General features: G+C 39.9%; 1 protein-coding gene across 1 annotated transcript in view; it reads right to left on the bottom strand.

Annotated features, from left to right (window-relative positions):
* Positions 1-24,920, bottom strand: part of MICAL2 (microtubule associated monooxygenase, calponin and LIM domain containing 2) — a 192,836-nt gene that overhangs the window by 88,796 nt on the left and 79,120 nt on the right. The window contains exons 13-20 of the mRNA XM_054026154.1: positions 23,355-23,554; positions 22,701-22,813; positions 17,441-17,506; positions 16,612-16,758; positions 15,691-15,795; positions 12,477-12,686; positions 12,153-12,254; positions 7,753-7,884 (exon numbers count right to left, since the gene is read on the bottom strand). Of these exons, the coding sequence (XP_053882129.1) occupies positions 7,753-7,884; positions 12,153-12,254; positions 12,477-12,686; positions 15,691-15,795; positions 16,612-16,758; positions 17,441-17,506; positions 22,701-22,813; positions 23,355-23,554 (1,075 nt within the window). The remainder of the gene's footprint in view (positions 1-7,752; positions 7,885-12,152; positions 12,255-12,476; positions 12,687-15,690; positions 15,796-16,611; positions 16,759-17,440; positions 17,507-22,700; positions 22,814-23,354; positions 23,555-24,920) is intronic.

Below are 24,920 nucleotides of genomic sequence, written 5' to 3'. Positions count from 1 at the left end.
AAATAAATGCAAATTCAGTGTAAAACAAAAAGTGACTTCAAACCAAATGACCCTCTCCATAAGCATTCCCATCCTCAAATTACAGGGCAACTTTTCCATCTGATGGCTGTTCAGTGGTCTATATAAAATTATCTTGATTGTCTAATATCCCATGAACACATGCCCACATCACAGAAACCACAAATACAAGAGACACTAAACAGTAATCTTGTCAGAAGTCTCAGCAGGTAGGGTAAGAACTGAATGGGATTGAAGACTGAACTAAATCTTATTCCATGGTCCCTCCAGTGTACTGGTACTATCCACGCTGTACATGGACTGCAGATGAATTAAAAAAGGTCAGTCTGCAAATACTTCAATATTGCACCCTTCATAAACAATGACTTCAGAGAATTTTTTAAAAAAATAGCAAAAGTAGGAGAAAACATTACTTTCAAATTGTTGATCCCAGACCTAGTTAAATGAATACAGAAGTGTATTCATTGTGTAGCCAACAGTGTTGGAACTACATTTAAGAGGAACCAACTGAACTCTTCCTCCATAGCTACTGGATTGATAACAGGTTTTTAAAAAGCAGTTACTAGGCCATCCCATCCTTCGTCTCTTTTTTCCTTCCAAATCTGACAACAATGACCAATAGTTCTTAGCAGAGTTTTCCAACTCTGGGCAGATTCGATGACGATGGTAATCAAGTTTATATGCATCATGACCTCAAACTCAAAATACAAGACAAAATGGGACTGGTTATCCACAGAAAGCAAGGCAGCATAAACGTATTCAGTCTCCAAGTTGGTTAGCTGAACAGCACAGTTTAGACTATCAAATAAAGTCTGGCCCTTCAAGTGACACAAAAGGGCAGATTCTGGTTTCAACTGGTCAGCAGTAAATTCCCCGGTGTAGGGAAACTCCCTCTTGGTGTAAAAGATGACACAGAAAGCTACAGTGCCATCTGTCTCTCCCCCTTGCCCTCCAATATAGAGTGTGCGTCAACTGAGGGAGGGTAGGTGTTGGGGGTGGGGAAGAGGAGGTGCCTGGCAGAGTCATGCTCTATTATACCTATCTTCCCTGATGTAGTGTTCATTCAGGGCTCTAGGCCAGTGTCATAACTTAGAGCAGTTCCTTTGCTGCTCTAAATCTCATTGGGGTTGGAGTCAGCACAGGCAGCCCCTCAGAAATAGGGAGCTGCAAGCAGTTCCACAATGTCCCCTCCCTCCACTTTCCTTTGCTGAGCAGATCTCAGCTAGAGGAGAGAATCTGGCCCCACATCTGTATACCAGAAAGATGATCCTTTAATATATGGAAGTCTGCCAGCTTTCATACAGCTTAAATTAGTTACATTGCTGTGCTGCACCTTGCTTGCTGATACTGATCATTTACTCTGAACCTACAAACACTTAAGCATAATTTGGCTCATGCACGTAATTCCCTTGTGACTACTAATAAAGTCCCAAACATGCTTAAGTCTTTGTATGATCATGGCCATAGTTATTGCTCTACATGACATACTGCTGCACATGACTTAAATAAGTCTACACAGGGCCGTCCCTACACCAAATGGTGCCCCCGGTGAGGAATGTCTTTGGTGCCCCCCCCCCATTCATTTGTTAAACTTTTGAATATCTTATTTTGTATTGCATTTGTAGCCCACTTCATGACTTTGCTTCACAATTTGAATGCATGATTTATCCCTGTCAAACATTCTATTTTCCCTTTTGTCGCTTACAACAAAAACAACACCGTGAGCCCGGCACCTCAGTTGGCCGCCTAAATCCAGCCCTGCGTCTACAGTAGTGGTGTTGGGTATCTAGGTTTCCTAAAAAGGGGCCCTTATGTTTCTCATAGGGCAACATACAAGGTGGCACTAAGCAAATATCTAAAAAAAAGCGAATAGAATATTTTGTAAAAAACAAAACAAAACAAAAAAACAACCCACCACTATGAGGATTGTTGAACATAATTATTAATGGTACATTGCCAAAGCTCTACAGCAGGTTTATCTGGTTGGTTAACTGTTCCAATATTAATTCATTAGCTAAGGGGTTTTGGAGAGAAGCCTGGGTTTCATAATTTTGTATAATATTATTTATATTGCCACAGGAATCAGATGTGCTAGTAGTTTTAAAACACAAAGGAAAACACGAAAACTGCCCCAAAGAGCATACAGCAGGGGTCCCCAACATGACGCCCGCTGGGGCATCTAAACGCACCGGCGTACTGCCTGGCGGACGAGCATCCGCCAAAGTGCCGCCGAGAAGCAGCGTCATCTGGAGGCGTTGGTGGTGATGCCTCTGGATGACACTGCTTGTCAGCGGCATTTTGGTGGATGCTTGTCCTCCACCACGGTCCTCCGTGACTCATCGTCTGGCGCCCGCCAGATGAAAAAAGTTGGGGACCACTGGCATACAGTCTTTATTCCTCCTTGTTAGAGTTACTTTGTCTCCTTTCCTTACCAAATGTCCTACTTTTAAGCACTTGCTTATTCTTTAAAAAAAAATTTGACTGACTGCCCTGGCATAAACACTATCTAAGTAGTAAATTTATCTGGGTAGGAAACACCCAACCCTTATTTTCAGCTGGTAATTCCAATCATATGATTCAAGGGAAGTAGTTAATCTGAGGTGTTGTAGATAGCAAAGCCAACTGATTGCAACATGTTTATAGTATGTATGACTTTTAGGGTTTAGGTAGCATAAAGCTTAGACAAGCACTGTTTTCTAAAGGTCATTCTAAACTTTGGATCATCTTGATTTGCATTGGAGATTATTGTTTAGAGTGTACCCCACTGCACTGAATTCTTCACAGGAGATTTAGGGCAGTAGGAGTATTCAACATTCATTTGTACTAACCTCTCTGTGGCATAGTTTAAAAGTTCTCTTCCATTCCTAATAAGATGCAATAGCTAAAACACTTTAATTAAAAGAATATGCCTTTAAAAAGGAATAGGAAAGCATGTTACATTTCCTTAACCTCCCTTCTAGAGGTATCCTTGCCTCAAGCTTAAAAATAGGTTTCAACATGTAAAGCTCTTCAGCCACTATTTTGAGTAAATACATCAACACCCTTATGAGGCATTCCGAATGCCTCAGAAGGGTAATGCTGTAACAGTCAGCATGGATTTGTCAAAAACAAATCATGTCAAATCAATCTGATAGCTTTCTAACAAGCCTTGTGGATAGGGGAGGAAAACAACAGAGGTGGTGTATCATGACTTTAGTAAAGCTTATGAGAAGGCCATGCAAGACAGTATGCAACCTAGATGGAGCTACTATAAGGTGGGTGCAAAACTGGTTGGAAAACTGCTCCCAGAGAGTAATCATCAGTGCTTCACAGTCACCCTGGAAGGGCATATCGAGTGGGGTCCCACAGGGATCAGTTCTGGGTCCGGTTCTGTTCAATTTCATCATCAGTGATTTAGATAATGGCATAGACAATATACTTATCAAGTTTGCTGACAATACCAACCTGGGAGGGATTGCAAGTGCTTTGCAGGATAGGATTAAAATTCAAAATGATCTGGACCAACTGGAGAAATGGTCTGAAGTAAATAGGATGAAATTCAATAAGGACAAATGCAAAGTACTCCATTTAGGAAGGAACAAATCAGTTGCACACATACAAAATGGGAATTGCCTGCCCAGAAAATAGTACTGCGGAAAGGGATCTAAGAGTCATAGTGGACCACAAACTAAATACGAGTCAACAGTGTAATGCTGTTGCAAGAAAAACTAACGTCCTTCTGGGGTGTATTAGCAGGAGTGTTGTAAGCAAGACATGAGAAGTCAATACTCCGCACTGATTAGGCCTCAACTGGAGTATTGTGTCCAGTTCTGGGCACCACATTTCAGGAAAGGTGTGGACAAATTGGAGAGAGTCCAGAGAAAAGTGACAAAAATGACTAAAGGTCTAGAAAACATGACCTATGAGGGAAGATTGAAAAAAATGGGTTTGTTTAGTCTGGAAAAGAGAAGGCTGAGAGGGGACATAACAGTTTTCAAGTATATAAAAGGTTGTTATAAGGAGGAGGAAGAAATATTGTTTTTCTTAACCTCTGAGGATAGGACAAGAAACAATGGGCTTAAGTTGCTGCAAGGGAGATTTAGGTTGGACAGTAGGAAAAACTTCTTAACTGTCATGGTGGTTAAACACTGGAATAAATTGCCTAGGGAGGTTGTGGAATCGCGATCATTGGAGATTTTTAAGAGCAGGTTAGACAAATACCTGTCAGAAATGGTCTAGATAATACTTAGTCCTGCCATGAGTGCAGGGAACTGGACTAGATGACCTCTCAAGGTCCCTTCTAGTCCTACAATTCTATAAAATCAGAATTCAACTGGTAGTAGGAACATGATGTCAGAACACAAGCAGTTCAGTATGTATTTCAAATGAAAAATACTCAGAGATGTTAGTAGGCTGGCATTCTTACAGGACAAGTTGTGAAGTCTCAAGAAGCTCAGAAAGACTTTTACACTCTCCATTTTTAACCCTGTAGATTAAGAGTAAACTCCAGAAGTGCCATGACTGAGGGTTCCCCCCATTGGCTTGCTGGCCCTGAAGCACGTCCACATATTGAAATCTGCACTTTACTAGTGCCACCATTTGGAACAGATCACCAATGCAAATCTTGAGCCCTTTAAAACCCGTCGTAACATAACGCTGACACAGACAACTTGTGGTATATAGTTACATCAGGTAAGTTCAAATACATTGTTAACTGGCATCCAAAGTACTTGAAAATAGGCACTGTGAGCCTGAGACATTATTAAAATTTGTTTATATAAGGCCAGAAATTTAGACAGTGCTTTCTAGACAGAGTAAGATACAATCCCTGCCCTAAAAAGTTTGCCATCTAAAATAGACCAAATACGGGACACTTAACAATTCAATTAAGTGAAGTAAGGAAGGGCATGGAGAGATTACTGGTTAGGAAATCAAGGCTAGAAGGATTTTCGGGTGTGTGTGTGGGGGGGAAATACACAGGATTTAAAATAGGGGTGGTCTTGCTGGGAGACTGTTTCAAGTATAGAGACCCAAGTTTGTAAATGTTGGCATTTAGTCTTTGCTAATATTACAGCAAAATTAGCAGTAGTTTACTCCTTGGGAAAATTACTTTATTTGAAAATGTACTGGATAATCAAGAGGTGACTTGTGATTCAAAAAGGAAAATAAAACAAGCTGATTTGCCAATTAATGGCAAGCAAAATAATTTGTTGTATTAGGAGACTGAAGTGACCTGAGAGGATATGTAGGGGACACAACAATCGGCTGTAACAGTAGTAGCATGCTTGTCAAATGTATTAGATCATTGTTAAATGATATTTCTTCAGTGAGTGGGATACCAATAGTAACGGTTTGGATTCACCGGCAATAGAGCAAGAAAGACTTTCGGTCACTTCTGTAAACAAGTTCGCCATCTAATAATATTACTGGCTCAGTCGTAACTGCTTCCTTATGAATGCATCTACCTTAGAAGTGAGAATGCTAGCCCTAATCAAGGAAGGAGGTCAAAACATTTAACAAGCTCTAAGTGTGTGTGTTTGTTTTTTAAATTATGAACCATATGCCCAAAATCCCCAATACACCATTGTCAACATATGACATTTCTCCACATGCGCTACTATTTCATTAACCAAGTGTTTCATTAACCAAGCCTGCAAACTGCCAGTGGCAGGGCAAGGATTTATAACTGGGGGCGGAGGGGCATGCTGAGCCATTGGTGATGGGATGGAGAACGAGACTGCTCCACACTCATGTTGTAGCTCAGCTCCTGTCTGCAGGGCTGGGCCCAGCTCCACACTCCAGGCATTACAAACTGGCGCCCGGGGTCATAGTCCCATTCAGGTTTCACCTGATCTTCCCTCTGTCGTGAGGGGGGCTGGGCTAGGCCAAATTTGAGTGAATGGGGTAACAACGACATGTCGCACAGGGTCATGTGCGACCCCATGCACCATCTCACAGCACCAAGAACAGGAAGCCGAACCCAGACCCACAAGACAAGAATGGTTGCTGCCAGGTGAGTGTGTGGGGCAGGCTCGCTCTCCAGCTTTGCGTGAAAGGCACCACACATATACCTAAAGGCTGCTGGGGGAAGGGGAAGTGGTTGCCCCCCACCCCAAAGCTAGTCCCTATTAGCTCCTGCATGTTTCTATGGAATGGAGACCTGAGCAGCAGAATGTGTAAGCACTTGCTTACATATTAAATTTGATCTTTCTAGTCCTCAATAGTATGTCAAATATTTACTAAGCTCTAGCAAAAAGTCACTAGGTTTTGTGCAGGTAACAGAAAAGATATTTTGAGCATGGATTATTTTTGTTCCACCATTACATCAGGTTGGTACATTCCAACCTACAGTAATGCTGAAAATCACATAACAAAATCCATTTAAGGAGCCAACAACTTTAAGCTATAGCCACTCTCTTCAATACAATGCTAAATTCACCAAAATATTTATTTTAAAATTAAAATAGCAGTTACAGTACCTTTAATTAAACAACTGCTCATGGGAGGTGTTTAATAGAGAACCAACAACAACAACAAAAAACCCCAAAACCCACAACCACCAAAATCATGAAAGTTTAAGCACTTGGCCTCTGATCTGAAGTACCAGCCTCCAGGGTTGCAAGCACAGGTCAGACCTTTCAGTTATTGCCCATTCTACCGAGGCTGCAAGTCAAAGTTCTAACCAGTGTCAACTGTAAGATGGGTATAAATCCACCAGGAATTTGACTGAAACAACTAATTTATACTCCTGAATATCTTTACATTCAGCCATTAATTATCTGGGCTGGATTTTGACCATGCTCATGAGTAATTTATGACATGGGTGTTTTTTTTAAAAAGAATGATTGTTTTCATAGTGAGCAGAGAGACTTAAGTTGAGGAAGGATGGGTTGAAAGGTTTGAGCAGATGATCTCTCATCCTCCAAAACACATGGCAAACCATTTTAGGTTTTGATAAACAACCCTTCCCTAACTCCCACTTCTTAAACGTGGTGGTAGAACCTACTGATTCCAAACGCCTTAGTGTTCCAGACGCCACAGCTGCTCTTTAACATTTCTAGGAACTTTATGGTTTCCCCACTTATTCTTACTCCAAACCTATTCAATATGCTTACTTGTTCTGAGGCTTGAAAGACAACCTGTGCTGCTGTTGCGATAGCCACTGGAGGAAAGAAAGGACATGTAGGTCCTTCCCAAAGATCTGGCCTACAAAGGAGATGGCTGAAAATACCCCAATTAAAATAGTTTCTGAATGTAGGGGAGAAGGAAGCTGAACCTTTTTAAGCTTATCCAGATCAAAGCTTCTGTTACTTTATCTTAATGGGAACTCTATATTTGTTGGATTCTAATTTATTGAATTGTCTTCAGTCACTTTACGCCTATTTCCTATGTATCAAAGCTTCTTTTATAGAGGAAATGCGTGCTCAAGCATTTAATTCTCACAGGAGAGTTTGCGGTATTATTAAAAGGAAACAAAAAAACATTTAAAATTAGCTACTGCTAAGATTAAAATTCTCAAAAATGTATGATCTACTTCTTAGCTTTTAATCTGAATTACTTTTTGTTATGATATTTTACTTTTACAAACATGCAGGAGTAAACAAAACAAAGTGAGCGGTTTAAACCTCTGCGTCCAATGTGAAACATAGTACGCACAGATTCTCCATGCAAAGCCAAGACCTTCAATCTGAGCCAATTCTTCTGCAATTTTTAGAGCAAGAATGGATTTTACATGAAAATCTGTTACCAGAATACCTTGCTAGATTGAACAGCAGGGGAAGTTGAGTGAAAAGATGATGAAGATGAAGTAGCAGCTGAATCATGAGCTGGAAGGCAAGAGGGAGTTGGGGGCTGATAATAGGATACGCCTTTAATAGGTAGTTTATTCTGTATAGAGCAGAAATAGAGGAAACATTATCAGAGAGGATAGTCACATTAACAAATGTCAAGTTGGCGGAATTGCACAACCATGCACAAGAAAAGGTTAGGAAGGTAGTAACAGTACAATTACTTCAAAACTGAAACTCTGCTACTCTGGTCAAATAAACACGACTTGGTTCTTTGTTAAGGTACACATTATTAAAAAGTACAGTGAACAGTAACAGAGTAACAACAATAAGCAGCCTCCAGAGAACAATATCTGCTTCAACTCTTACAAGGGAATGCACCAGTCTAGTAGATTAACCTCTTCAGAGTGTGTTTTGCAATTACTTAGGTTTCTCATTACTATGGAGTGTTTTACAGAATTCAGTCCATTATTTTACTATATTAGGAAATAGTGTCAGTTCAGACAATAGGTGTATGATCTTGTGCATGTACAAAACTTTGTAGTGCACATTTTCACTTAACACATAAGCAATAAGGCCTATTATTATGATTAATGGAATCTGCACTCAATTTGGTGTGTGCCACAATGAAAATATATTAAAGTGGGCAAGATGAATGGATGGGATAATGAGATAATCATCAATTTTCACCATATGAATTTAATAACATTTAATTATGATCTAGTATCTACAAGTGCTGAACAATTGAAGTTAGTACAAGTGATTGGTTAAAATTTGAAAGTAATTCAACAACTATTGAATAAATAGAAATTATTTTTCTATTGGGTCACAATTGGCTGAAAGTCACAAGATGAGGTAGTAAATTTGACCTCAGAGGTAAATGCAAAAGTTTGGTACAACATTAGCCAAACAGAATTTATCCTCAAATAAGTGCATTCCAGCTTGCTACAGTTAAGTGAAATCTGCTGAGCCAATTAGCAAAAAGAACGAGGAGTACTTGTGGCACCTTAGAGACTAACAAATGTATTTGGGCATAAGCTTTTGTGGGCTAAAACCCACTTCATTGGATGCATGCAGTGGAAAATACAGTAGGAAGACACACACACACACACACACACACACACAAAGGGATCAGAGTGTAATGGCCTGTAGAAGGTGGTGTTCACACCCTCTGATCCCACTGAGAGTTACCAAAAGAAACTACACCATCTGCTCAAGAAACTCCCTGAAAAAGCACAGGAACAAATCTGCATAGACACACCCCTAGAGCCCCAACCAGGGGTATTCTATCTGCTACCCAAGATCCATAAACCTGGAAATCCTGGATGCCCCATCATCTCAGGCATTAGCACCCTGACAGCAGGATTGTCTGGCCATGTAGACGCTTTCCTTAGGCCCTATGCTACCAGCACTCCTAGTGATCTTTGAGACACCACTGACTTTCTGAGGAAACTACAATCCATTGGTGATCTTCCAGAAAACACCATCCTGGCCACTATGGATGTAGAAGCCCTCTACACCAATATTCCACACAAAGATGGACTACAAGCCATCAGGAACAGTATCCCCGATAATGTCATAGCAAACCTGGTGGCTGAACTTTGTGACTTTGTCCTCGCCCACAACTATTTCACATTTGGGGACAATGTATACCTTCAAGTCAGCGGCACTGCTATGGGTACCCGCATAGCCCCACAGTATGCCAACATTTTTATGGCTGACTTAGAACAACGCTTTCTCAGCTCTCGTCCCCTAAAGCTCCTACTCTACTTGCGCTACACTGATGAAATCTTCATCATCTGGACCCATGGAAAAGAAGCCCTTGAGGAATTCCACCATGATTTCAACAATTTCCATCCCACCATCAACCTCAGCCTGGACCAGTCCACACAAGAGATCCACTTCCTGGACACTACAGTGCTAATAAGTGATGGTCACATAAACCTCACCCTATACCGGAAACTTACTGACAGCTATATATACACCTACATGCCTCCAGCTTTCATCCAGACCACATCGCACGATCCATTGTCTACAGCCAAGTTCTAAGATACAACTGCATTTGCTCCAATCCCTCAGACAGAGACAAACACCTACACAATCTCTATCAAGCGTTCTTAAAACTACAATACCCACCTGGTGAAGTGAAGAAACAGATTGACAGAGCCAGAAGAATACCCAGAAGTCACCTACTCCAGGACAGGCCCAATAAAGTAACAGAATGCCGCTAGCCGTCACCTTCAGCCCCCAACTAAAACCTCTACAGCGCATCATCAAGGATCTGCTACTCCTTCAGGATAGGTTGTAAAGAGTCCTGTGGCACCTTATAGACTAATAGACGTATTGGAGCATGAGCTTTCGTGGGTGAATACCCACTTCTTCGGATGCTCATGCTCCAATACGTCTGTTAGTCTATAAGGTGCCACAGGACTCTCTGCTGCTTTTATAGATCCAGACTAACACGGCTACCCCTTTGATACTATCCTGAAGGAGGATCTCTCACTCTCACAGATCTTGGGAGACAGGCCAGTCCTCGCTTACAGACAGCCCCCCAACCTGAAGCAAATACTCACAAGCAACCACACATCACACAACAAAAACACTAACTCAGGAACCTATCCTTGCAACAAAGCCCGTTGCTAAATCTGTCCACATATCTATTCAAGGGACACCATCATAGGACCTAATCACATCAGCCACACCATCAGAGGCTCATTCACCTGCACATCTACCAATGTGATATATGCCATCATGTTCCAGCAATGCCTCTCTGCCATGTACATTGGACAAAGCGGACAGTCTCTACGCAAAAGAATTAATGGACACAAAAATCAGACGTCAAGAATTATAACATTCAAAAACCAGTCGGAGAACACTTCAACCTCCCTGATCACTCAATTACAAACCTAAAAGTCGCAATTCTTCAACAACAAAACTCCAAAGAGAAACTGCAGAATTGGAATTAATTTGCAAACTGGACACCATTAAATTAGGCTTGAATAAAGACTGGGAGTGGATGGGTCATTACACAAAGTAAAAACTATTTCCCCATGCTAATTTTTCCCCTACTGTTACTCACACCTTCTTGTCAACTGTTTGAAATGGGCTATCCTGATTATCACTACAAAAGTTTTTTTCTCTTGCTGGTAATAGCCCACCTTAATTGATTAGTCTCGTTAGAGTTGGTACGGCAACACCCATTTTCCCCATGTTCTCTGTGTATATGAATCTTCCTACTGTATTTTCCACTATATACATCCGATGAAGTGGGTTTTAGCCCATGAAAGGTTTTGCCCAAATAAATTTGCTAGTCTCTAAGGTGCCACAAGTACTCCTCGTTTTTTTTGCTGATACAGACTAACACGGCTACCACTTTGAAACCTGAGCCAATTAGATAGCATCTTTCTGCTTCCTGGTGAATTAGAGGTGCAGTCAATTTTTTCTGAATCACTAACTTCCATCTCCTCTGTACCACTTAATTTCAAAGGAAAAAGTGTTACACTGGAATTCATGAACATATTGGAGAAAGTTTCCAATATTTCTGATAGAGATTTATAGAATTACACATATACTGACTTCTTTGGAGAATATCTACGTTGCCCCTCAAGAGAAAATATTGATCTCTATTTCGTATCAGTCAACAAAAGCCTTAACAAGAATTTCTCCCTCTCCCAATTCCCTAGTCGCCATTAAGTCAGCTCCTTTTCTGTTCAGCGCAGTGAAGGGTCATTAGTAATTTCCAAATAAAATTCATTCACTGCAGTGGTGCAGAGAGAGGGTAAGAGAGATTCAGTAGAATCTGGGATACTGGTCTGCAACAGGATAACATACCCCAGGCCTATCTGTACATCTGACAGTGAGGAGTCAAGGAAATCGTCACCGCAAAACCTCCACTTCAACCAATATCCTGACTGCACCTGGCCATTCAATCAGAAACCACACCCATGAGTAGCAACAGAAGAAGTGGAATAGTTTTTAAGATAAAACAAACCTATACAGTGAACACATTGATCAGCTGATTGAATATTCACCTTGTCAAGTAATTTCTATTTCTAAAGCTACCAACATTTGAATTCTCAGGCCACCTTTATAATGAGCTGTTTCTAGTATGTTTCAGGTATGCTTAAATATTCTCACACTTTAAATATCTGGTTATTCCATGTTTTCACTAAAAAGAAGGTAATTATATTATATATTTTAATAACACAAGTCATTCTGCATGATGTACTGGAATCTGAACTCCTGACTGTTTTAGCTTCACCCCAGATGAAAAGAAGAAATGAAAATACAAAGTTGTTGCAAACGTCTAACTTACATCTGGTCTCTTCTAGACTATTGTTTTTGCAGCTGCAAAACCTAAATATTCACCTTTGGTAAGTCCACGTATCCAAACATTGAGGCAAGATGAGCTGCTTTCTCTTTAATGTTCTTTTTATGAAATTCCCTATTTGCTACGGACTGAGCTTTCTTCTGTAATAAAAGCCAAGGAAGGGAAACAGAACAGAGAGACAGATTTTAGATAGCAGTCATGCAAGAAAAGGCAGAAGTTCAGTGTGTACAGGGAAAGGCAATGTATGTCTTAACTATGTAACAGAAACATGTAAAGTACAGAATATATAGTCTGCATAGAAGAATTAACCAGAATAAACACAGTTAAGAGAGACAGAAGTTAAAAATGAAATAGCTTGTCACCTGATTAATTTTTTCCTCCACGTGCTGAAGGCGTTTAAGCACTCCAGAAATCACAAATGCAGCAGGACAGGTAGATGCAAGAGTTTCTGAAAGCCTGGACTGTATGTCTGTTTTTTCTACAATTCTTGATCCCCTGGCCACACGATCAGAACCATGCAAAGATTGCTTTGGCTCTCTGACCACATGTTCAGTCCTAGCTACTGCCTGAAACTGGGAAACACTTCAAATGAAAAAAGTTGTTCTTGGACTATCATGCAACTCACACATGTTCTAAGACAACATACACAACAGTGTATCATAGCCAGGCACGTCTATGGATTTCATATAATGCAGTATTCTTCCATGTTTTAAAACACTGCATTACTATACAACTCATGCATATTTCCATGCACTGAAGTATATTTGGACTATACAACACATGCAAGTCTTCACATCCTGTAGTCTAGCTATCTCTCAGTCTGTAAGGTGCCACAGGACTCTGTCGCTTTTTACAGTCTCTATGTGAACTCTAAATAGCGTGACTAGTCAGGGGGTCTCAAACTGGGGATCAGGACCTTTGCCACAGAAAACATGCATGAAACTGTGAACTACTGAAGTGCAAAAATACCTCTGAGGAACACAACTTACTTCGCATAATTCAAGATCTACTCTATTCTGAGCCTAAGCAGAATACATTTCAGGTCCAAAGGTTTGGGGGTTTTATTAAAGTAAGAGGTGGTTCCAAAAATCAGTCTACAAACAGAAATGGTCTTTGAACCATAACTGTGGTTTCATATTGTAATTAAAAATGATCCTCCCATTGGTATTTTCATGAAATCAGGCCTTCTATTTTATAATGGTTGACCAATTACATGAAATTAGCACTCACAAAAAATAATCATTTCTCAAAAACACAAACACGTCAGCCTATAAATTGCTAATAATGGTACACCATACACAAGGATATCTTTCTTTAAACAATGATTCTCATCCCATTCATGCAAACCAAATCATGTTAATTGTCTGAATTATCGGCTGATCTACCCTTACACCTATCAGATAGAGGGAAGGAGTATGGAACAAGGAGCTCACATTCTACAGCAGGCCACTCTGATTTTTCTGGCATGCCAAGAATGGTCTTCCGCAAAATGGAAACAAGACAGCAACCTGAACTGCATAAGAAAATATTCAGCCCTTTTAAAATTAAGTATCAGCACTGTTTGATATGAGACTTTTTTTTTTTTTTTTTTTTTTTTTTTTTAAGAAGCCAAATTTATTCAGTGTTTCATTCTGGGCTACAATGAGGTTCCTAGCATAGATCCTTACCACAAAATATCTGGGGCTCCACTCAAAAGGACTGGAAAGTTGGATAACTGTTTAGCTCTTAGATGCTTATCTAAGGACAAGTCATGCCTGACTAACCTAATTGCCTTCTATGAGGAGATAACTGGGTCTGTAGATGAGGGGAAAGCAGTGGATATTCCTTGACTTTAGCAAAGCTTTTGATACAGTATCCTTGCCAGCAAGTTAAAGAAGTATGGGCTGGATGAATGGACTATAAGGTGAATAGAAAGCTGGCTAGATCGTCAGGCTCAACGGGTAGTGATCAACGGCTCCATGTCTAGTTGGCAGCTGGTTTCAAGTAGAGTGCCCCAGGGGTCGGTCCTGGGGCCGGTTTTGTTCAATATCTTTATTAATGATCTGGAGGATGGCGTGGACTGCACTCTCAGCAAGTTTGCAGATGACACTAAACTGGGAGGAGTGGTAGATACGCTGGAGGGTAGGGATAGGATACAGAGGGACCTAGACAAATTAGAGGATTGGGCCAAAAGAAACCTGATGAAGGTCAACAAGGACAAGTGCAGAGTCCTGCACTTAGGACGGAAGAATCCCATGCACTGTTACAGACTAGAGACCGAATGGCTAGGAAGCAGTTCTGCAGAAAAGGACCGAGGGGTTACAGTGGACGAGAAGCAGGATGTGTGTCAACAGTGTGCCCTTGTTGCCAAGAAGGCTAACAGCATTCTGGGCTGTATAAGTAGGGGCATTGCCAGCAGATCGAGGGACGTGATCGTTCCCCTCTATTCGACATTGGTGAGGCCTCATCTGGAGTACTGTGTCCAGTTTTGGGCCCCACACTACAAGAAGGATGTGGAAAAATTGGAAAGAGTCCAGCGGAGGGCAACAAAAATGATTAGGGGGCTGGAGCACATGACTTATGAGGAGAGGCTGAGGGTACTTGGATTATTTAGTCTGCATAAGAGAAGAATGAGGGGGGGGGGGGATTTGATAGCTGCTTTCAACTACCTGAAAGGGGGTTCCAAAGAGGATGGATCTAGACTGTTCTCAGTGGTACCTGATGACAGAACAAGGAGTAATGGTCTCAAAGTTGCAGTTGGGGAAGTTCAGGTTGGATCTTAGGAAAAAACTTTTTCACTAGAGGGTGGTGAAGCACTGGAATGGGTTACCTAGGGAGGCGGTGGAATCTCCTTCTTTAGAGGTTTTTAAGGTCAGGCTTGACAAAGCCCTGGCTGGGATGATTTAGTTGGGAATTGGTCCTGCTTTGAGCAGGGGGTTGGACTAGATGACCTCCTGAGGTCCCTTCCGACCCTGATATTCTATGATTCTAAACTGAATCCCAACCCTTTGTTGAGCGCCGAGTCATTGGTCATTCTGAATTGTTTCATAGGGTCAAACTCAGCAAAACTCCCTTTGTCTTAGCATTCTATCAAACTACACAGATTATTGTACATGCATATATCAACACATTGAATGTATTGAAGTATTTTTCTAGCATACAAAATTTATATATACACTACAACATATATACACAACTTCTCCACTTATGTCAATGGGAGTTTGCTTGAGTTAAGCACATAGAACTTGACCCATACACATTTAGAGTGCTTTGCATGCACACACACATTCTTCAGTCAGCTTTCTAATCTTGCCTGAAGAGTGTAATAATGTAACTTTAACATTGGGGGGGGGGGGGTGTCTCTTATCATTCACCTATTTTTTCTGTATTATTTTGGGTACCACCACACTAAATTCAAGAACCTTGCTTTAAGATGTCCTGGCATGCAACAGCTAAACACACCTGTCACTTATGTGATCAAATTCAAACATTAATTTGAGTGTTCTGGAGTCATTTGAAGACACTGAATCCTGCCGTACTAAATGAAAATAGTACGTTAATTATTTATAGAAAGATTTTCTCCTTATGAATTCCTACCTGACTCTTTGGTGGAGGTGAAGGACTTGGCTCCTTAGGCTTAATAAAGCGAGGATTAGCAGGAGGATCAGAAGAAGAGAGCAGGGCTGGTTTATCTACTAGCTCCTTGTATAACATTTTGAGTCAAAACAAAACATAAGATTGGAAAATCTTAGGAAAAGGTAAATAGAACAAGATATTTCGAGACAGACAGAAAGAAAGAAACACTGCTTAAAGGGATCCCTAAAAAGGGCTTTATCCAGATGTTCTACACAGCCCTTTTGGAGTCTACCCAAATTAATGGTCTGCTCTCCCATTACAACTGTACTTGGAAGTGCGCATGTGGAATACTAAATATTTTAAACAGAGACTATGGTTAACTTGAGCAGTCCTGCTGAAGTCACTCATGATCAACTGCAAAACATGCACAGTATATTCTGTTCGTTTAATGACAATGCATGCATCAAAAGATTAGATTCACTGTCTTGTATTTTCTACATTTTCTTTTCTAGACAAGAATTACAGTGAAAAGAAAACATTCCACTGGATCTTTTTGTCTTGAAAGTGACTCTGTATCCTTTCATCCACAAAACATGAAAACTGAAGAGCTTTTACAAAACCTTAGCCAGCAGACCTATGACAACTTATTGTTACAAAGCTCCACTATAAAGCCATAGCTTCAGAGATAATTTCGCAGTACATTTCAAACCAACACAATTGCACTATGTATTACTATGCAATGGGCACCTACATAGTCACCAATTAGTTTCTCCCTAAATGCAATGAAAAGGATATTTTCTATACAAATTTTAGACGACAAATTCTTAAAAAAAGCTTCTTCAAACTCACTACAGATGCAATTTTTATCTCAGAACTACTGTTTTGTTCATAAGGAGAGAGATTACTTGAATTTCAAAGGTGAATTTTACATTCGTCACTCACCTGTCTCCGGAGAGATGTGTTTGGGGCATTTTCTTCAAACTTTGCCAACAGCTGCGTTGCCATTGACTTTACTTTATTTTGATTCATTCCTTCTCTGTCGCCCTGATCTTTACCAGAATTCGTACCCCGACTAGAAAAACGTGAAGCCTGTAAAAAAAACCAAACTGAGAATTTTTCTTCAAATCTGAAATTGAGACTTCAGTGATATTACACAAGACACTCACAGCCTGAGAAGAATGATGTTATTTTGTGATACATCTGCTCATTTCAAAAAGGAACTCACTTTTATGGGACAGTAAAAAAAAAAAAAAAAATCACTTATATAAACAAATAGATTATTCTCCTTGGTGGCCTATCCCTCAAGTGAGAGAAAGAACAGGATTTACAGAGACTGAACTGATACTGCTGAATATAGAGCAAGAAGCCATAAAAAACAAAAATCAGGAAAGGAACGGGACTCTTGCCGGAAGGAAATGTTGTTAAGTTATAAAACAAAAGTTAAATAACTGAGCTGGGACAAGAAAAGTAACTATATATATGTATTTCCTAAACCAGAATAGGACGTTAAAAAATGAAGATCTCTCACTTTTCCTTTATAAATAACTTGAAAAAAAATAATGTAGGTTCACTACTGTGTACAAGATTAATTAAAGACTGCAAGCTTCTCGGGGCGGGGGGGGAGGGAGGAAAGGGAGAGGGGGTATGTCTTAATCAGCACAGAACACAAAAGTTCAGATTTTGGGCCTCTGTTGAATCTGCTTCCTGCTACTTCATTAACTCTCTTCATGCAGAAGATGGGGTTAACATAGCAACAAGACTTAACACCCACCTCTTCAAAGCCACCGAGGCCCTTTCGACGCCTTTTGTTCATATCATTTTCTTCTCTCCTTTCAACCTGCAACAATAAAACCAAACAAGGTATGTTGAGCACAACTATATTTATGCAGAATTTATTAATCAATATGTTAAAAATATTAAAAACTTAGCAAACATGGAAGTGGGGCCCACGGGTAGTTTGCAGAGTGGGACTGGGCTCAGGAGTTTCAGGACTTTTGGGTACTTATCCCGCCCCTAACACGGATTACAGCCCTGATTCAGCAAAGGACTTAAGCACATGCCTAACTAAGCATACAAATAGTCTCATTGACTTCAGTGGGAATACGGACATGCTTAAAGCTAGGTATGTGCATAAGTACCTTGCTGAACTGAGACTTATTACTGAACTTCAATGGGACTAATGGATATGATTGAATTCTTGGGGCCTTAATCTCCTGGTCTCAGTTTCCCTTGTATGAAATCTCAAAGGAGTGCTTCAGGGATTAATGATTTAGGGGACAATTTTTAAAGGTATTTAGTGCTCATAAAGCACTTTGACATTCTTGGATGAAAGGTATTAAATACAAATTATATTATAATTAAACTGTAATGGATTTCAGGTAAAGTTAAAAAAACAAATATACACAGGCACATCCCCCTCCCCTCCTACCTCTCACCACGCACCCCATCAGGTAGATTCTCAAGCACAAACAAACAGATTTCCTCCCCTTCAGAAAAACGGTCTGCTTTATCCACAAGTTCTATCAAACTGATTATGGTCTTGATTCAGTAAGGTATTTAAGCACATGCATAACTTTAAGCATGTGAGAAGTCCCAATTGATTTCAACTGGGCTACTCTCACGCTTAAAGTTATGCATTTGTTTAAGAAATTTACTGAATCAGGGCCTACTTGAATAGACAGACAAGTGATATTACCCTGTCAAATGACTTAGTGATTTAAAATTTACATCGGCTCTCAGTAAAATTCAGTCCTGGAACTCCGGTTCAACTTCCACAAACAGGTAAATTGTAGAAAAATGTAATTATAACATGGACAATCTTTCTGCCTGGTAAACATGTCAGCCTATGTTGTTTCTGTATAATAGTCAATAAAAAACACAGTTCAGTCATTTGTATTTCTATGAGCTGCAGATGAGCAACCTTCCATGCCAGTAATAAAAAGAACAGGGGGGGGAGGACAATGAATACAAACTTCCTTTTAATATTTTCCACAGCTTATAATAAATCATTCTAGAGTTAATTGAAGTTATCTCAACCTTAACTTCTGGGCAAATACCAAAAGAAACAGATGACAATATTTTGAATACTGTGTCTTTCAAGCATTGGCTCTCAGTAATCTAGTTTCCCATCCTACGTAAGCATCAGTCTGCCCAGCAAGATTGATCAGTGCAATAGCACAATGTGTTCTGCAGAATAGTTTGTACATAAAAGCGGAGACCACACAAGAGAATGAAGGGCACAACAGCACATTAAAAAATTTAATCACAGCCCATTGTATAAAATTTTGAAAGTTAAAGACCTATACTACTAAGCAATTAATTGCACAGTGACTCCACGCCTGCAGACTGTGCTCATTATCATGTAAACACCTAAAACTCATTCTATAGTCTGGAGAAGTGCAGGAAACCTCAGTTCCTCTGGAGCACTGCAGACACTAATAGGAAAATGAAAAACATTATCTAGCCCAGTACATATTGGCAAACAAACTGCAGCCACATTACCCTCAGCTTTCAATTTCCTAATCTCTCACACACTAGGCAGGGTTAGAGGTCTCCCATCCAACTAATGACCAGCTCTAAGGAAAAGCCAGACAGTGCAGGAAGCAGTGCTGGCAATTCAGTTGGTGGCATTCTCCCCTTGTGGTCAGTGCTGAATTAAAGCCACATAATGTTGTAAAGGCATACCATTGTGTTGGAAGTGCCATTTCTCCAACAAGACACAACACTAAGCACCTGACTATTTGTACTTAATAGGTCCTATATCAATTTTTGCAGAAGAACAGACTTAGAGCTAAGGTTATGGCCAAATTCTAACTTGGGAAGCTACTTTCTGCCTTGCTACATTTCCACCGCCTCTTCAGATAGCTATAGTTTGCGTAACTTCCTGTCTCAAACTGAGGGTGTGCCCATGCAGCAGCTGGGAGGTGTCATTCCCAGCTCTGGTAGATGAAAACATGCTAGCTCTGCTGGAGCTAGTGCGCTAAAATTAGCAGTGTAGCTACAGCTACTCTGGTACATACTGAGGTGGCTAGCCCAAGATGCCGCTTGTGCCACCATGGCTACAATGCTATTTTTAGGTGCTATTGAGGACAGCTAGCACATGTAGATCTACCCCAGCTGGGGATTCACCTTCCAGCTGGTGTGTAAATGCACACTACAAGGTAACATTTTTGGAACACAGAAGCTACACATCACAGAGGAAGCTGTGAAGGTCTGTGGCGCTTCCTGCAAAAGAAGTGACCTCGACATGCTTGCTCCCTGAGCCATTTCTAGATGGACATTGCAAACACACTATATTGGATCTGGGGTTGGAGATGAAAGATGTCTTAAGGGAAAGCATTATTTCTCCTTTCCACAGAGCATTGTGATGGTGGTGCCAACAGGAGGCCACAAAGCAAATTTCCTCTCATCGTTTATCTCATCTGTAAACTTTTTTGGGGAACGTAAGCAGTTATTGTTTTATCAAATGCTGCGTACATGTGCAGCTGTACTCCAAGAACTCCCAAAAGCTGCTGCTCTCACTAGACAATGCAAAGTGCTAAACTGTTGTATTAATTCCTACTTCTGCTGCTTGCAGAGGTCAAGAAGTACTGGTATCTCTTTTGTCTACCAGTTAATGAGAGAGGATTAAACACCTTAGTAGTGGGGAAAGATTTCCACTACTGAAAGTCTGTTTACTTTTTGGAGTAACTAAGGAAAAAACAACATGGCAATAAGAAGAGCTCCTCGCCAAAGGAAATCGTCTGTTTTAATCGAGCACAATGTTTATTTTGCCTATTTGGCTTGCCTCTAGTTTGGCTGGTTGGTAAGTGTGTCACTCTGGTTTTGTTTGTGGGTGTTTGATGGGTAAAAGTTGTTACCTAATAAGGATATAGGAGATAACTAGTGAGTGGTTGACTGGTCACATGCTTTAAAAATGTGTTTATGGAATTAGCAACATGTAAGATTCAAGTAAACCTAGGAAATATCTGTACGCTCTGAAGCACTTTCTGGGTTAGGAGAATCTTGTTTAGGTAGCTGGTTTACACCAGAATTGAAAAGACAAGTTGGAAGCAGATTTGTAACCAATAAGGAAAACTATGAACATACATGTGTGTGATATATATATATATATATATATATATATATATATATACACACACACACACACACACACACACTCTCTCTCTCTCTCTCCTGTTAAGATCTTTGGACTAGGAATGAAGGAGTGAGAGAGCTGCCTTCTGTTACTTTTGCAAGTTAACATGTGAGGCAATGAAAAACTAAAAGTAAAAAAATCCAAAGTGCTTGTATGGCAGATATTTTTTCTTTTACTATGCAACAGACTAAAGTTACAATAGAGTAGCAAGTTAGGTCTGTTACAAACATGGCTTCTTTGCAACAGCTGGAATTACTGAAGAAAATAAGGTTACAGAATGGTGCAGGAAACACAACCTCACACAAGTTTGCATTAGATTGTATTTTCAGGAAACATCCATGGAGGTTAACGAACTATGCTGTTATCACAACTTGACAGAGCAGCAGCCACGTTCTGGTGTGGGTTGGCTAGCACTTCATAGCAATTAGATCTGAACAATCACAGAGGGACATTTTTGACTTTGAGCCAGACTGTGTAGGCTCAGTTTTAAAAAGGGAAAATGAGGGTGGGATTGGGGGTGAAAAAAACAGCCTCTCCAAGTTCCTGTTAACTTAGTGATAGGATTGCATTTGGGGTGGGGAGAAGGGTAAATATGTAGGAATACAAAGTTATTTAACAGGAAAATATGTAACTGAATCTGTCTCCAAAGTCATTGTCTTGGAAGAGCGTCTATTCACTTAAGGAAAAATAAAAACCACTCTCACGAGCTCCAATCCTGCATCAGGCTCTGCTAGCACAGATCCCTGTGCCCTGCACGGTTTCACTGACTTCGACAGGCACGGGGTGCTTTATGAAGCACAGGGAATTGCATACTTAATAGCAATTCTCCATTACTCAGCGGGACTTATGATAAAGTAGGAGAGAGAAAAAATAAGGGGACACATGTGAATGGATTATTACCTAGGGGCCAGATCCTCCAAACACTTACAACAGTAAATGTTACTCTTGGTAGTGAACTTTCCTATTGATTTCAAGGTCATAGGCATTATACTTCTGTAAGTTTGGAGGATTGGCCCCTAAAATGTTTTGGAGAAAGGAACCTGAAAACGTGGTATCAGTACTATTAACCTCAACTATTGCTTTTCCAGGTCATTAATTTCATTGCTATAAATAAAAGATATTTAATAAATTGAAAAATTCTCCTAGAATCACAACTATTATTTGAGTGTACATGTGGTATGGTAATATAGATTTCACTCTTTTATATGAAGTACTGTAAGACTACGGTACACCTTTGATAAAGGCGTGGTTAACTGATGCAGGGAAAAATAAAAGATTTTCTCCAATTTTTTTGCTAGTCTATAAAACTTTCTAAAATATTTTTCATTATATATTAACAGTGGAAAAACTGGCCAAAAATATCAAAAAGTTTTTTAAATGATTTGCGAAAACAGGCTTTTTATGTTGCTCACAAATGAACAATCTGGAATTGAATAAAGCTAAAGTAGAAAATGTTTTAAGAAAGGACACTGGCAAGTTGAAAAATCTTACATCTTTTAAAAAAAGATATTTACCTATGTCAAATAATACCACAGTAGTCTGGACAGTTAAAGTAAACTAGTTAGATAAGTTTTTGCTTTCTACTCTTTCATTGTTTGCACACTCAAAACTCCCTTTGAACATTAACATGAATTTTGGATTTGCAAGGACTGCATTATAAGAACTAGTTAGTTTCTAGATAATTTAATTGATGACTAGCATAATGCTGCAATGGTTAGAGTTACACACATTAAACAAAAATATTCGTATGATAAGACAACACATCCTTGTCTGCATTGGAATTATTTTCATATAATCATGTATATATTCTACTGGTTTACATTATGTAGAAGAATGATAGTATATCTTTAACCTACTAATATGAGGTGAAGTAGTAGAGGGCAAAGAACCTTACTTTTGGTACTCGCTTCCTTGGTAACGTTAAATTGATGTAGTTATTAAAGATGAAGTTTGATGATTTTGCTGAGCAAAGGTCATTATTTTCTCCATTTTGCTTATCCACAGCATCTGTTAAAATGAAGATATTGCACTCTTAAGATATTGTATTCACATAAAAAAAGTCATTTTTCAAAGCATTTTCTCTGTAGAAACAATATTTTTGCAGTCTACTAATAGTAGCATTTATACATGAGTGTGTTGGAGCCCACTCTCCCCGCACAACGAATGAATGAATAAATAAAATCTACATATGTTTTCTAAAAATTGGAAGAGAATCCCATATGAATAAATATGGGGAGAACAACATCCTTAGCAAGTTACTATAATGTTTGACAGTATTATCTTAATGATAGTGGCAGTTACTCAGCGCTCTCCTGCTTTCTGAGACCATTAAGGAATAGAAAGTCTTGATCCAAATAAAATATTTTTTCCCTTTCCGTTTTAAGCATGAGATTACTACTACAGACAGCAAAAGGAGTCAAACATTCCAGAGTGATTATACTGTAGCTGTGAGAAACGGACTTTGGCCCAACATCAGGCGTAATTAGGCAGCTTAGGTGAAATGATTTTTCCAATTTCGGTAAAAATGAAGAACAAATGGTTTGCTTACCAACTGCTCTCAGAGGGGTTCCTCTAAATAGCTCATAGAATTTTGAGAGGTACATGACCATGCTGAGTTTATCAGGCTCTCCAGCAGACGCCATCTCTTTCCCAGTGGTGACTGGAGGAATTCCAAACTCTCGTTCAGCAACGTCAAACACCAGCTGGTTGTTTTCAACAACATCTTCTTCATTCAAAGAGTCAAAGTCACTGAGGAACAAAGATTAATATTGGGTGGGTTTGGGGAGAGCTGCCTTCTGCCATTTTCACAAACAAACAATAAAAGCACTCATTTGCCTCATTTGGGAATGTCATGACTGAAGTCATGATTCAAGACTGCCTGCACATTTCACAGGGTTGCATTTGTGAACTGTATCCAAATTTACAGACAAGGCATAGGACCCAAAGCACTTCCCTACGTTTGATGTTCACTTTTCAAATTAAATTAAAAATGTCACTGAACCTAATTTTTCAAAATTATTATTTGAGCTAGTTGTAGAGAAAGAATTTCCTGATCTACCATGTGAAAAATGTAACCATACCACAAACAGTACAAAAAATCCTTCCCTTCCAGAATATAGCTGCACTGCTACATGTTCCAACTGCTGCAAGTGATGCACTTTGCCTTTAAACACTGGAATAATCCCAATTCATTTAGAAAGAAAAGTAATCAAATTCATGACCACATAGACTAGTGAATTGTGAGCTCAGACTAGCACCACATTCTCTTATAAAAAGCATCTCTCTCTCACACACACACACACGCGAACACACACACACGCACATGCACAAATTGTTGTCCTTGCGATAAATATATCACGACTGTCCAATTTATCACAGACTTTTGACCGCATTACCTGCCCCCAATCCATTTTCTTGAGACTCAATAAAATTGCAATCCCAAGTAGCTTCAAGCAGATATTTAAAAAAAAAAAAAAAAGCTGCTAGCAAAGACGTTTCCTCCACCTCATGCCAAATGTGAAATTCTATGCCCCAAAAGAGTGATCCCTTCCTGATGCCCAGGATGGCTGAAATTCAGTCATGGGCCAGTAGCTGCTTTTATGAATCCAAAAGCATCAATTTTTAAAATCTGATGGTAGAAATCTGTACAGTGTTCTGGATCTCATTACTGTGTTTAGTGCTTCATATTGATGCCCTCCGGCCAATGAGATTAGCCAGTATTTGGGGCCTTGCCAGGTTGTTTCCTCTAGGAGGAGAAATTGATGCTGGAGTCGGATATTTCTTAGGTGGAATCCTCTTTAGTTACAAAGAAAGCATGCAAAGTCCTGTTTCCCTAAACACAGTAGAAACAAAACAGCAGGGAGTTTTCTTGCTCAGGAATTTGAATTTCCCTTTCCAGCATGTACTGTGCCCAAAAGAAGCTCTCTGTGCTCCTTCTCACTCTACATTCACAACAGATTCTCTCGCTTTCTGCCTCTCCCATGCCTAAGGCTACGATTATGTCAGAGAGGTCACGGAATCCTTGATTTCAGAGACCTCCGTGACATTTTCTGCTTCAGCCCCCGTGCAGTTCTCAGCTGCTGCTGGTGGCAGGGCCCCTCATAGCTCCCAGCTG

The sequence above is a fragment of the Malaclemys terrapin genome, chromosome 4 (genome assembly GCF_027887155.1).
Source record: "Malaclemys terrapin pileata isolate rMalTer1 chromosome 4, rMalTer1.hap1, whole genome shotgun sequence".
Lineage (NCBI taxonomy): Eukaryota > Metazoa > Chordata > Testudines > Emydidae > Malaclemys > Malaclemys terrapin.
The sequence above is the reverse complement of the archived record's forward strand: the minus strand, read 5'-3'. Positions and strand labels throughout refer to the sequence as shown.